The 14,035-nt window shown below is 42.0% G+C and overlaps 2 protein-coding genes across 4 annotated transcripts; one reads left to right on the top strand and one right to left on the bottom strand.

Moving 5' to 3' along the window:
* Positions 1-196: 196 nt before the first annotated feature.
* LOC6561195 (GPI mannosyltransferase 4) lies at positions 197-3,909 on the bottom strand. Of its 3 annotated transcripts, XM_032735254.1 has the most exons (3): positions 3,707-3,909; positions 1,751-3,645; positions 197-619 (listed from the first exon to the last, which is right to left on the bottom strand). In XM_032735254.1, exons 1-3 carry the CDS (start codon positions 3,873-3,875, stop codon positions 197-199), a joined length of 2,487 nt encoding a protein of 828 aa, XP_032591145.1. In that variant the 5' UTR covers positions 3,876-3,909. The 3 variants fall into 3 exon arrangements, with proteins under 3 accessions (XP_032591145.1, XP_043070971.1, XP_001985775.1); XM_043215036.1 differs by lacking the exons at positions 1,751-3,645; positions 3,707-3,909 and adding an exon at positions 631-681 and having other exon boundaries at positions 197-565; XM_001985739.3 differs by lacking the exon at positions 197-619 and having other exon boundaries at positions 1,313-3,645.
* Positions 3,910-5,045: 1,136 nt separating this feature from the next.
* LOC6561108 (sodium-dependent serotonin transporter) lies at positions 5,046-13,315 on the top strand. The gene is made up of 8 exons (XM_001985738.3): positions 5,046-5,455; positions 7,580-8,224; positions 8,331-8,607; positions 10,614-10,824; positions 10,896-11,348; positions 11,476-11,770; positions 12,708-12,908; positions 12,966-13,315. The coding sequence occupies exons 2-8, from the start codon at positions 7,973-7,975 to the stop codon at positions 13,209-13,211; spliced, it is 1,935 nt and encodes a 644-aa protein (XP_001985774.2). The 5' UTR covers positions 5,046-5,455; positions 7,580-7,972; the 3' UTR covers positions 13,212-13,315.
* The last annotated feature ends 720 nt before the right edge of the window (positions 13,316-14,035 follow it).

Below are 14,035 nucleotides of genomic sequence, written 5' to 3'. Positions count from 1 at the left end.
TCAATTAGAATGCTAATCAGCCCGGATTCAGGTCCCCTTCTAATAGATAATGCAGTTCTGATCATTTTTCATCTATAAAAAATGTCATACCCAATAATTTCAAGATAAATTTGAGTAGTTCTCGCAGTTTATGTAGTATTTAATGGATCGTAATGAGGTAGGCAGGAATTGACAGAATGTTCTTTTGTCAAACAGTTTACTTCTTCTTCAAGAAGGGGCTGAGGACAGCCGGTGCAGCATAAGTGGCAACTGGGGCAGCATAGGCTGGAGCGGCGGCATACGTTGCCACAGGCGCACCGTACACGGACGCTGTGTAGGCGGGAGCAGCAGCTGCGTATGTGGAGTAGGCAGCGGGCACAGCATGAGCCGAGTAGGTGGTCACTGGAGCAGCGGCATAGGTGGCTGCTGCATAGCTGGGTGCTGCGGCATAGGTTGCAGCTGCATACGTGGGTGCTGCGGCATATGTGGTGGCAGCAAATCCGGGAGCAGCAGCATAGGTCAAAGGTGAAGCCAAAAATCCAGCCTGAGCGACGGCCACGCACAGAGCGACGAAGCAGATGAAGAACTGCAAGCAAGGACGAATATTAGAACTGGTAGACCAAAAACAGTATAAGAGATCCTTGGACTTACTTTCATGTTGTTGATTTTGATTTGAGTTGTCAGCGACTGATGCTTTTGGCCAATTAGCCAAACGGTTTTATAGCCACTCTGCGGTCACAGCCTACAACGCCCTCAAACGAGTTTACGGCTTAGGCCGCAGACCCAATATAAAAATAATAATAAATAAAAAAAAAATTGTCGCTGAATTAGAACACAATGCGGACGCAATGAGAAATTGTTTGTGCCCCCAATTATTTGGCTTGGTAACGTTCAATGAACGCGGATGCCGCACCTCGTACCGAAAAGAACCAATCTCATCAAAGTGCCAAATGTTTGTCGCTGCGTGTCAAATGGATTAAATTATATTTTCCATTTCATGTTTTGGCAACGTTTATAATTAAATTATATCAGCGCTTGTTTGACAGCATCAAAGTCAAGAGTTAAGCTCGTTCACAAGTGCTGGAAGAGATTGAGCATATTCAGGTTCTTTGGCTAACTTTTACCCGGCTTTTTCTATTTATATGCTTAATGATTTTTATGGGCATGAATCGGTTTATAAGTTGCCTTTATATAAATCCGCTTTATTTAAAATTAAATAATCTAAAAAGCAAATCTCTTTTATATCAATTCAAATGCATATTTAATGCTTTAAGAAAAACAGTGCAAGATCATTTTAAATACATTATATTAGATGCTTTACAATAAGATTTAGAATATTTATGAATTAAGCAAGCTTTAAAAACAATGAGCAGTTATACATTTTACATATTTTAATTTGCTTACTTTACGTTCGAAAAGATAAGGATTTTGTGTTCAACGAACATTAATTTAAGTTAGTAAATAATTGTATTATGAGCATTGGACATGTGTTGATATTTAGCTACTCATTTTAAGCAGGAATGTTGCAGTTTGTAGATCAAATGTTTTGTGATAAATAATTGTTACAATTATATGAGGTGATGGTGTGACTAGAATTGAGAGCTGCATGTGTTTAATGCCAACAACTGATTGATCTAATGCTTAGCTTAATCTTTGGTATAAGACACACTTTGGACAGGAATCTGAAGCCGAAACAAAATCCGAACTATTACGCCGATGATTCCGGCAGCGGCGTCGCTGGAGCTGTGTCCAGATCTAATGTGTGAGTTGCCGTTGTTTTCGATTGTTTCCGGCGCACATCGATCTCGTAGAGCGCCAGTCCGAACTGATGAACAAACGAGCTGAACTGGCGGCTCAGGTAGGCAAAGCTCAGCGTTGGCGGCTGCTCCACAGCGCAAGTGCCGCGCAGATCGTCGTGCGTCCAATGCGGTGCATCCACATCGCAGGGATGGCGGCCCTGCAGGCGTGGAAACGCCTCCGTTGACAAATGTGGATAGAAAACGGAGACGAGCTCAAAGTTCAGATAGCTGCTGGCATTGGAGCGCTGCAGTGCCTCATGCAGCTCCCCGCTCAGTGCAGCTGGTATGGCCAAATAGATCTTGTAACGCAATCGTTTCACACCATTCCGCTTGAGTTCACAATTGGCCGAGATCAGCTTCACCTTGTACATCAGATTGTCCAATGCGAGCCCACCGTATTCATACAGATAAAAGTCACGTTGGCGTCGATAGCGTTGATGTGTCTGTGGATTAAAGTGCTGCAGACTCGAGCTGGGCACATTCACCAGATGCAGCGGCAGGCTGTACATGTGTGAGGTGAGCAGATGGACATGGGTCGCCGTCGGTTTAGTAGCCACCACATGCGACATCCGCTGTGCCAGCGGAAACATACCCGCTTGATGGATGAAGCCAAAGAAGAGCGTCAACAGCACATTGCAAACATACCAAATGCGGAGCAGATGCGGCGCTGACACTCTGCTGCACAACAGCCGCTTGTAGAACCAAATCAACAGTGGATGTTGCGTCTGAAATGGATAAACTGGAGTAAATCCCGTAATCAGCTTCGGAGCGTGTAACAGAAGCAATGGAAATGTGAGTGGCAGCAAAAAACGCGGCTCCTGATGATTGATCAGTGATAAAAAGAACAATGGCACAAAGATTGCGCCCGACATCAGCGAGACAATGCTCTGGAACTTGGGCAGCAGTTGATACTCGGCGCAAAAGAAGCGCAACAGGAGCTGAGCAAATGCACCCAACGAGGCCACGCCCAGAACATTAAAGAGCAGCGGCACATTGATCAGCAGATGCACATAGCATGGATGCACGCCATGCGACGCTGTCTGCGCCGAGTCCAGATTGTATTTGATAAAGTTCCACGGCGTAAAGACAAAATTGTCTATGCCCAATTGGAGCATGTGCAGCTCACCGACCGTTAAATGCTGATAGTACAGCGAATCACAGAATATGAACAGCAGCAGAGCTGGCAGGGCACACAGGCAGAAGAGTCCGATGCGCAGATTGAAGTCCCGAAAGGTCACGCTCCTCGTGCCCATGCCACGCAGCAACCAGAAGAAGACCATGGGTGCTCCGAAGAGCAGGAAAGTGGGTCGATTGAAGACGCCGGCGACACAAATACTGGACATGGCGAACATATGCTGCAAGTTGTGCGCAGGCAGCGCATTCTTCAGTTTCCATATCTTGACGCGTTCACTAATCGATGCCGCCTTGTCGTACTTCTCCTCAAGAAACTCCTTTTTGAAGACAACCGTATTTGTTCTCAGCATGCATTCGGCCACCAGACAGAGTAGCCAGGCGCACATGGCCAGCTCGAGGGTGTTGGAGAAGGTGCGTGTGCCAAAGACAAGCAACACCCAACAGCTGGCAAGCGCCAGAAGACGGATCTCATGTCGCAATCCATACAACCGGCAAATGCGATACATGCAATAGTCGTTGCTGTACGAGATCAGCGTGTAGATGAGGCGTGGGAACACCAGATAGGCATAGCTATTGATCAGTTCCAGGTGCCAGAATTCACGCACATACATCGCCACAAACTCATAGAAGCTCCACGGCACACGGAGCAAAGCCCACGGCAGCGTTATGCTCCGCACCGGCATCGTATTGTTGAACTCCCATGTGCGTGTGTGTTCCAAGCGAAAGTGATCACCTAGTAGAGACAAAGAGACGAGAGTAATTTATTGAGATTCATCCCAAACATATCTACTCACCCGTCATCACCTCGACGCTCTGGAAAAACTCATCGGGATGCACGTAGCCCAATTGGGGCACAAATACTAGCACCAGGCGCAGTGCCGCGAAGAAGAAATAGGTGCTCAGGTAGGCAGCAGTGGGGTTGCGATTCTCCCACAGTTGCGAAAAGTGTCGCGTAATGCGCATTATTGCAATTAATCAAATGAAAACTAAACTAAGCAAACTATTTGGATTTGGTTTTTGGGTTTGTTTACAAAATACAAGTACATAAGTTTCAAAGTCTGGCAACGCTGCACAGCGATATATCAAGCAATATATCGTTTCGTTTGGTAATAATACTCAAATTGTAATGTAAACAGTTTGATGTATATTGCAGAGGAACATGGCGCGCACTCTTGCTAGGTATTTAAAAACGTACTTCTTAGTGTAAACGCACTAATGATTCTGGAAAAAAGTAGATTAATTGAATAAAAGAGGTACTCTATAACAAAAAAGCAATCAGCGAATAGTAAAAGTGTGTTGCTCCTTCAATCGAGTAACATTTCTGCAAAGCACTGATAGATAGCTGTGTATGTTACGCGAAAATGGCACTGTAAAGATAAACAGTTTGAGTGTCACTGTGCTACAACGGCGCCAAAATAGATAACGGTTTTTAACTTAACGAGGCTTATAAATTAAGTATACGAAACAAAAAGAAAATAACTAAATTTCGTGTTTTTACATTATCTGCATATCTGCAAATGCAAGCTGAAGTTTGAGTACGATTATACTTACCTATTTACGCGGCAAATTAGCGAGTAGCATGCAAATTGCGTTTGCATCCAATTACAACAACTTAAGCAGATGCTGTTGTTGTTTTGTTGTTGGTGGTGCTGCGTCTTTGCGTGAGCCACCTTCACGCCGATGACGTATGTAAGCAGTTTGTGGTCGTGGGCGCGCTGGCTAGGAAATTCAAATATCCGATTTCATTTATATAAGTTTTGGGGCGTGTAATAGCCCATAAATGTACTGAGACACGATGACGCGGCACCAATTGGCATTTGTAGAATAAGCGTGTAGACTCTAAGCCGCTTCAACATGCTCATTGACAGACGCGCCCACACCAAGAAACAGCAGCAGCAGCAGCAACAGCAACAACAACAATAACAAAGTCCTCAACGTCGTTCTTAATCATGGAGCACTGATCGCAAGGTTTTGTCCGAAGCGCTCATATGCGTGACGTCACAGCTTAAGGGTGCATGCCATTCTTTGACAATGCGCTAAGCTAATGAGAGAGTGTGTGAGAGAGAGAGAGAGAGCGATCGCGAATCTCACCTACCTCAACCATATAAAACGTGAGCAGCGCAAGGCGCGCACAATCAGTATTCAACTGAAGCCGCTGCCCCGCAGTCGTCATTGCCGTCGCCCGTCGCCGTTGTCACAAGTCAATTGTAATTAAACTGATTTGTTTGACTTGAATAAATTAGAGCAGCAGCATCTGCACAACGAATGCATTTGTTTATTGAAAGTCTATAAATTAGACTCCGAATAAACGCGCGCGCGCAAAAAAAATAGCATCCACATCAAAATCAAAACAGTGCAAAAAATAATACATAAATAGCCACTCAATAAAAACAATTGCTTTTTGTTCTTTTTCGGGTGAGATATGAAGTGTTTTAATTAAAATTGATGTTGCTGAAGATGTTCGTCTGCCACTCAATTGAAACGAGTAAAGAGCACTCAAAAATGCTTATAAGCAAAAGTGAATGAACATAAATCAGTCATAAGTAAGTATTTAATTTTTAGAAACTGAATTTATTATGATCATCAACTTGCAAAAAAAGCAAAGTCTAAAGAACGAATTGATGTTGTTGCATTGTCATTTAACATCAACACAAAAGAATATACTTAAGCAGAGTCAGTTAAAATCGAGCATTTAATAGCAAATAGCGCATTTGACCCAACTGCCACCCACTTCCCCTGCTGCTGCCCTTCAATCAACTTTCGCAAGCAACAGTTTGTCGCAATTTAAGTTACAGTTGCCACCTGTCCGGCTCAGGCAACAGTCGACCAACAAACCGCCCCAGAACCAGCCCCTTCCCAGAACAAAGCCCGCATACATTTAACCGACACACGAAGGACAACAGTTCGGCTCGGCTGTTGTCCTGAACACGAGTCGGATGCCCACCTATAAAAGGAGGCGCCTCGCTCGCATTGGCAGCAGTTGCCACCAAGAAGCGGCGCGCGCCACTCAAATTTTTGAAATTTGCCTTGTTCAAGTGGAAAAGTGAAAGTGAAATATTTTAAGTAAATGTAGTGGGTTTTAAAAAAATAAATATATGTTGTAAGAAAATAAATAACCAGGATCTTTATAGTCAAAAGTAAGTGTTTTCAATGCTTTTACTTAAATAATGATTTCAAAAGATTTTATGGATATAAACTAAACAAAACTAAATATTTTTAGATATTTCCTTGAGTGACTTTTTATATTTCATTATATTTCAAGTGTTTAAGCTAGCTATTATATCGATATTTAATAATTTTTAATAATAAATATAATATTGCCACTCCAATGAGTTATTTTCTGATATTTGCTTTTATGTTTGGAATTACCATAAGCAATTAATTTGCAATTCATATGTGCCATTTGTTTCCTGTCTCCCTATCTTTGAGTGCCTTTTAATTATTTCCAATTTGCGCAGTGCTGTTTTGTCTTATCACAATTTCGAACGAAGCAGCTTCACACGAGGAATTTTTTATTTATTTTTTTTCTTAAGATATGTGTTAAAGCTGTGACAGGTGCAAAAGTATCCGTACCATTAAATGGTAATTAAAAATGTTAATTGAAAGGCAAATGTATTCTACTTACTTTGCAAAGAAGGCCGTACAAGAAATGAAAATCAGTAATAATTTGCAAACAAAAAATGAATAAAAGAAAATCAGTGAAAAGTGCAGGCTTATCCTATACAAATAATCCAACAGGTACTCGCCTGAAGCAATTTCAATCGCTGCACTCCAAAACACATATTAAATGTCAATATTTGAACACTTTCAAGCCCCGGCGGCTGTTATGCACGCATCGCAAATGTAACTGATAACGATTAAAATAAAGCCAAGCAATATTTATGGCGACGCACACACACACACACATGAGAGTCCATCAGTATTTACAACATTGACATTGAACATCGCCAATTTGGTCAGCGATGCGCACCACTTGCCCAACGATGTCCGGCGATGGCCTCAAAACGCAAATCGGCCCAATCACTGAGCCATAGATTACCACACAAAGGACACCTCAGGGAACGCGATGCGTCCGACAGAATACAAGCATTTGTACATATGTATCTCAGTGGGTGGGAGTGTGTGCGTCTCCGCAGGGCAGCCAGTAAAAGTCGAAAGCAATTGCCCAAAAATGCAGTCAATCAAAACATTTGAAATATAATTATTAATGTTGAGAGAGGAAAAAAAACAGTTGAAATTAAACACTAATTGTATAAGTTAATGAATGGAAACATATGGAAAAAGTATAAAAGAAAAACAATTGTTATAATAATAATTTAAAGTCGATCGATAATTGATCGGAATTTTTTATAGAAAAGTAAAATAAAGACCAAAAAGGAAAAAATCCCCCATTTCTTGTCAATTTGCTCATTTTACATATTATTTTTTTTTTTAAACATAATTTTTATAATTTTTGACCAGCCTGATGCACCCTAATATTAGCTCATTCCTTTCGATATGAATTTTTGAGGACATCACATATACACACATATGCTGCAATGCCACTGAAATAAGTGCTTGCGTATGTGTGTGTGTGTGTGTGTGTGTGTGTTGTGAACAGCAATTGGGTGGAGACTCATTAGTTGTGCATCCATGGAAGTAACATGTAATCCTTTAACCGCTTGCAGTTAATGGCAATCGCAATTGCAGTCTCAAGGTCACCGCCACCGCCTCTACTCCCCCCGTCCGTGGGCGATGTGTTGACCAGCATGTAAACACAAAAGGCGAAATGCAATTTTCAATGCGCAGCGTACGCTAAAGGTTGGCCGAAAAAGAGAAGAAGCAGGTGTGCACAAGAGAGACAGATACAGCGGGAGAGAGAGAGAGAGAGGGGGAGAGAGCGGGAGTGAGGGTGAGAGTGAGAGTGAGAGAGAGAGAGAGAGAGAGCGAGAGCGAGAGGAGCCTGACCTTGGCTCTGGGTTTCGGCTCTGGCACAGCCGCAAACGAATCCCGTGGCGCAGGGCAGTCCTTCTGTCCGGCTGGCGACGCTAGTGCCCCGATCGGCGTACTCGGCCACGCCCATGCCAAAGCCAACGCCCACCAGGGCAGAAACAGAGATACTCAAGCTCAACATGGATCGCAGCAGCAAGAGCAACAGCAACAGCACCGAGTTCGCTCACAGTGCGACGGCAACGAGTGCAACCGCAACAGCACCATGGGGCAACAACAAGGAGTCGCCGAACAATGAGGATGACTCCAACGAAGATGATGGCGATACTGCAACACCAGCCAAGGTCACCGATCCGCTGGCGCCGCGTCTCACCAACAACGAGGTACATTCACAGTTTATTTCCCGTATTTGTCCCCCAAATCCCTAACAACATTATTTCACTTTTGAAATGTTCTTCATTTTCTTCATTTTCACTTTTTCTTTTGCAGCGCGTTTTGGTCGTTTCTGTAACGGAGCGTCCTCGTGAGACTTGGGGCCAAAAGGCCGAGTTTCTGTTGGCCGTCATCGGTTTTGCTGTCGATTTGGGCAACGTTTGGCGATTTCCCTATATCTGCTATCAGAATGGCGGTGGCGCCTTTTTGGTGCCATACTGCGTCTTTCTCATCTTTGGAGGTCTACCTTTGTTTTATATGGAACTGGCTCTGGGTCAGTTTCATCGATGCGGTTGCATTAGCATCTGGAAGCGCATTTGTCCAGCTCTCAAGGGTAAGTGGAAACAAATTCGCAACAGTTAAGTTAAGGCATAGAAATATTAATTAATTTCAAGCGCCAATTTAAAAGTTTCTCACATTTTTTAAGTAAACGTGTCCATTTTTGTTTTTAAGCTGAAAAAATGTGATCTCCGAAACTTAAGATTATTGTTTATTATATTTTTAATATTCCTTTTAATAATAAAATTTGTCGACTTTTTTGACACACCCTCGGGCAAAGTATTTTTGCTACCTGTAGCTTATGTTTATGGCGCCAGCTAATAAATGAATCACAAACATTGAATTAAGGGTAGCAAAAAAAGCATTAAAGTGAAATTGCGTATTGAAATCTATTAAGCAGCCAATAAACGTTCAACATGAGTTATTTACACAGTCAAATGCCGCCAGCTTAATATATATATATATATATATACATATATATCAATTTAAAAGCTTTCATATTACGTATACGCACATTTCATAAAGTCTTTAAAAATATGCGAACAAAAATTATGTCACATATTTTATATGATGTTGCTGGTTATTTTCGAGCATTTGGGGCACCCGCAGCCTGCTTGCAACACATGTCTTTGGGAGTTGGCTCTCATTGTTTCTGGGTCCCCCCACCTCCTCCCAAACTGCTGCTGACAACATTATCAGCTGAAGTCTGAAAGGGACACGCTTTCAGTTATTCAGTTTTTGAAATTGATAAGGCAGTGGGACGAACAGACGGACTGACGGACTGACTGAATATTGTTGCAACAATTAATGTCGCATTCAAGTGAAATTTATATTTGAATAGAGCACAAATCAGGCGCATTCGGAACTCCGTAATTAAATTGTTGACGAAGGCGTCGCCTTCCGGAAATTGACTTATCTCGATAAACACGAAGACACTCAAAAGTTTTTGCATATCAAGTTGATAATTCCATTAAATGGCGAAAACAAAATGGGCACAGCTCTCTGCTCTCAAATGGATTTTGCTTCTTGCTTCTTGATGACTATCCACGCTCTACATGCATAAGTTGATTTATTCTGTGGCTGACTGGCGCTTTAAACTTGCATCAACTTCCATTCTGCTGACTCACTGAATCACTGTGTGCCACACACTTGGAACCGTTTGAATCGTTTTCTGTTCACGCTTCCTGGGCACCCCCTCCGAGCCGAACGGCAAACATTACTTTGTGGCCGCCCATCATTTGCTCAACAAGTGTTTGCTCGGCGAAACCTTTGCGCCAACTTTCTGCCAGGCGATTAAAACTGAAAAGAAACGATGCAAAAAAAGAAAAAAAAAAACAACCAGAAGCGTTTAAGTGACGAGTGCTTGACTCTTAGATGCCCAGTAGCTAGCTCTCAAAGTAGTCTTCCATCTAAATGGAAAGCCTCCAAATTTGTACACTAAAAACTAAACACATTTTTAAAAGAAATATCTGCCAAGCAAATAGCTTCACTATGCCGCCCTCGAAATCAACTTGAAAATATCCCACTTAACTTGTGCTTGTGGCAATGTTTGAATAAAGGAAAGCAGAGCACAAAACCAACTGAAAATCACGTGACGTGTCTTATTGGCATCATCAAGTGAACTGTTAGAGTGGCGTTGGGGTGAAAGGGGTGGTGTAGGGGTGGTGTGCTGGTGTGTGGTGGTGCATAGATAGATACCTGGTAGCAGAATCCATAAAGACATCTCAGTTATCCATTTGTTCGTTCCTCTGTCCGACCCAATAAGCAGAAATGTGTAAAATGTCACGTGGGAATATTTCAACTTGATGATTTTTCTCATCGTTATCAATCAGAGATTGGCATTCCCATGATGCACACACACTCACAATGGATACCTGTTGATAAAAAAAAAACGTGTTTTGTTTTAAGAATTTAAATGTTGTCATGAAACTTAGAAATTTAACATGATTTCTTAATGAAACTTGTGTGTTCAAATAAACATGGGGTATAAATTAATATTGCTTTTAGTGAGTTAAAGTTTGGTTAACCATGTCTAAAAGATACTTCCCTATCCATGGACAGGTGTTGGCTATGCGATTTGTTTGATCGACATCTATATGGGGATGTACTACAATACAATTATTGGATGGGCGGTTTATTATTTATTTGCCTCATTTACCTCCAAGTTGCCATGGACGTCATGCGATAATCCATGGAACACACAAAACTGTATGCCAGTGACCAACGAGAACTTCACAGAACTGGCCACATCGCCAGCCAAGGAGTTTTTTGAGTAAGTTCCATATAACTGTTATATATATATATACTTATATAGCTTTATATATATATTACTCAATCATACAGACGACAGGTATTGGAGAGCTATAAGAGCAATGGTTTGGATTTCATGGGCCCAGTTAAGCCCACATTGGCGCTCTGTGTTTTTGGCGTCTTCGTCCTTGTTTATTTCTCGCTGTGGAAAGGTGTACGTAGTGCGGGAAAGGTCGTCTGGGTTACCGCCCTGGCGCCCTACGTAGTGCTCATTATTTTGTTGGTGCGCGGTGTCTCTTTGCCCGGCGCCGATGAGGGCATCAAGTATTATTTGACTCCGGAGTGGCATAAGTTGAAGAACTCCAAAGTTTGGATCGATGCCGCCTCGCAGATATTTTTCTCGCTGGGTCCTGGGTTTGGCACCCTACTTGCCTTGTCCAGCTACAATAAATTTAATAACAATTGCTACAGGGATGCGCTCATAACCAGCAGCATTAATTGCCTGACTAGCTTCCTGGCTGGATTTGTTATCTTCTCCGTGCTGGGGTAAGTTCTTATGCTAAATAAAGTGATAAAAATAAATAATCAATAATAAATTATATATAATGTATTATCTATTAGTCTTATCTATATAGTAATTGAATCAATATTGCTATTAACCTTTACCATTTAGCTACATGGCCTTTGTGCAGAAAACCTCGATTGATAAGGTGGGCTTAGAGGGCCCGGGACTCGTCTTTATTGTCTATCCCGAGGCCATCGCAACGATGAGTGGCTCTGTCTTCTGGAGCATTATATTCTTTCTAATGCTCATCACGCTGGGATTGGACAGCACATTTGGTGGACTGGAGGCGATGATAACGGCTCTCTGTGACGAGTATCCACGTGTGATTGGAAGACGCCGAGAGTTGTTTGTGCTGCTGCTGCTCGCCTTCATTTTCCTGTGTGCGTTGCCCACAATGACCTATGTAAGTAACTTGGCTAACGCTATCTATCTATCAGTCGAAGTGATTCGCTTAATTAACTGTTAAGTGCGAGAACTCAAGCTGCTCCATATGCATGGGTTGGTAGGTTTAAGGATAGCAAACTTCCCCCCATGAACATCACACATGGCTCATTAAACGCAGCTACTGCGATGACTGGCGATTGTCTTCGAGTCTGCCAGTCAGTCAGTTAGGCAGTTAGTCAGTCGGATAACTGTTTAAATATGCCAGTTTAGTTGAGGCAAAAAACGATGGATTGCCATGTTAAGTGCTTTTTATCGTACCTTCAGTTAATCTCACATACTTACTTAGTCTCCAGTCAAGTGGCTTCCTTTCATCTACCCCTCCTCCCGTCCCCCACATCCTTTTCTCCTGCATTTTTATCACCTGTCAGCTCACTTGCTTCCTTTCGGCTGGGCCAAGCAGTTGTTGTTGGCTTTCGCTCTTGGCCAAACACTTGTCCGAACGTTTGCCACTTTGTCTGATTACATTTGAAATTGTAATTTAGTATCTTCCACATGTATATATATATATATATATTGTGTCTTGGTCACTTGCCTTGGAGTATCGGTCAAATGGATCAAGCTATTCCATTTCTATGCATATCTTAACCGGCAACTCCATCTGCATCCATTAATCAAACACAACTGCATCCATTTCTTCGCATCCTTCTTTTCCTAGTTGGGTTTTGTTATGATAGAATAAGACTTATTGAATATATTATTTTAATGTTCAGATTTATTTTGCAAGTTATCTCAATAAATATACAACAACATGTAAATAAAGCATTTCTGACTTCGGTTTCCTTCCAATTGGTAAACAACAAAACTATTGCTTTCCTATTAAGCAAATCCTAACTCAGACCTGTGGTAATTTACTGCATTAATCATATTTTCTTATCGATGCCAATCTTGTTTTTCAGGGCGGAGTTGTTTTGGTCAACTTTTTGAATGTCTACGGACCCGGTCTGGCTATACTCTTTGTGGTATTTGTGGAAGCAGCTGGCGTATTTTGGTTTTATGGCGTTGATCGCTTCAGCGACGATGTGGAGCAAATGTTGGGCTCCAGGCCGGGTCTCTTCTGGCGCATCTGTTGGACGTACATTAGTCCAGTGTTTCTACTGGTAAGTTCAAGTTACAAATGTCAAATGATATCAATTAAATATTATATGCTTTTGCAGACCATCTTTATATTCTCGATATTGGGCTACAAGGAAATGCTGGGCGAGGAGTTTTATTATCCACCATGGAGCACCCAGGTGGGCTGGGCTGTCACGTGCTCATCGGTGATGTGCATACCCATGTATATGATATACAAGTTCTTCTTTGCATCCAAGGGGAATTGTAAGCAGCGGTTGCAGGAGACGTTTAAGCCGGACGAGAGCTGTGGCTCGGTGGTGCCGGGCCAGCAGGGCACTTCGGTGTGACATGACAATGCTGTCCACTTGAATATACACACCAGCAAAACCAACATAAATATCTATAATTTGAATTGTAAAAGCTTAACACCAACTAAAACAACAACAGCAACGTCAGCAAAAGCTAAACAAAAAACAGAAGTTGACAGCAGCAATAATAAGCTGCTAGATTTCAACAGTTACTACGCTTACCACACAAATAATCTTAGCTATATGGAGACAGATGGATTGGATGATGATACGGAGAAGAAGGAGATGAAGGAGAAGGAGGATAATCGGCCACACACAAACTTACAGAATAGCAATGATATTATTACATATAGTGCTAGTGCTAGTCTTAGCCATAGTTTAAGTCTCGGCTCGGTCAACGAGAAAAGCTACCAAAGCAATCCAACAACTGCTGCCGAGGACAATAACTGCGCCCGAATGATCAGCCGCTGCAAGCCGCTCAAGTTTCCACTTGCCAGTGAGTGGTTGGTTTAAAGTTTACAAAAAACCACACTATTGTAAGCAAAAAGAATCAAATGAGAAGTTGCAATCGTTCCATTCGAAAACTCTGCAAAACAGCCATTTGCGGATTTTTCATTTCTCATTTTTTTTTTGGGCCAGCTTTTGTTTTTTTTTTACTGCAAGTATTTATCGTATGAAGTTATCGTAATTATAGTTGTTAGTGCACAATTTGCAAAGAACTCATTGTTTGAACTAGCCTAAATACGCGTATAATCCATTATCTAAAACTTACCATAAATAACAAGCAAATACATAAATTTATATCATGTTAAATTGCTGCTCGTTGCAAAATCAAATATGTATTAAGTATCGCCGAAAATCAA

Source organism: Drosophila grimshawi, unplaced genomic scaffold (genome assembly GCF_018153295.1).
Source record: "Drosophila grimshawi isolate 15287-2541.00 unplaced genomic scaffold, ASM1815329v1 contig_1367, whole genome shotgun sequence".
Taxonomy (NCBI): domain Eukaryota; kingdom Metazoa; phylum Arthropoda; class Insecta; order Diptera; family Drosophilidae; genus Drosophila; species Drosophila grimshawi.
This window is presented reverse-complemented; position numbering and strand designations above follow the sequence as displayed.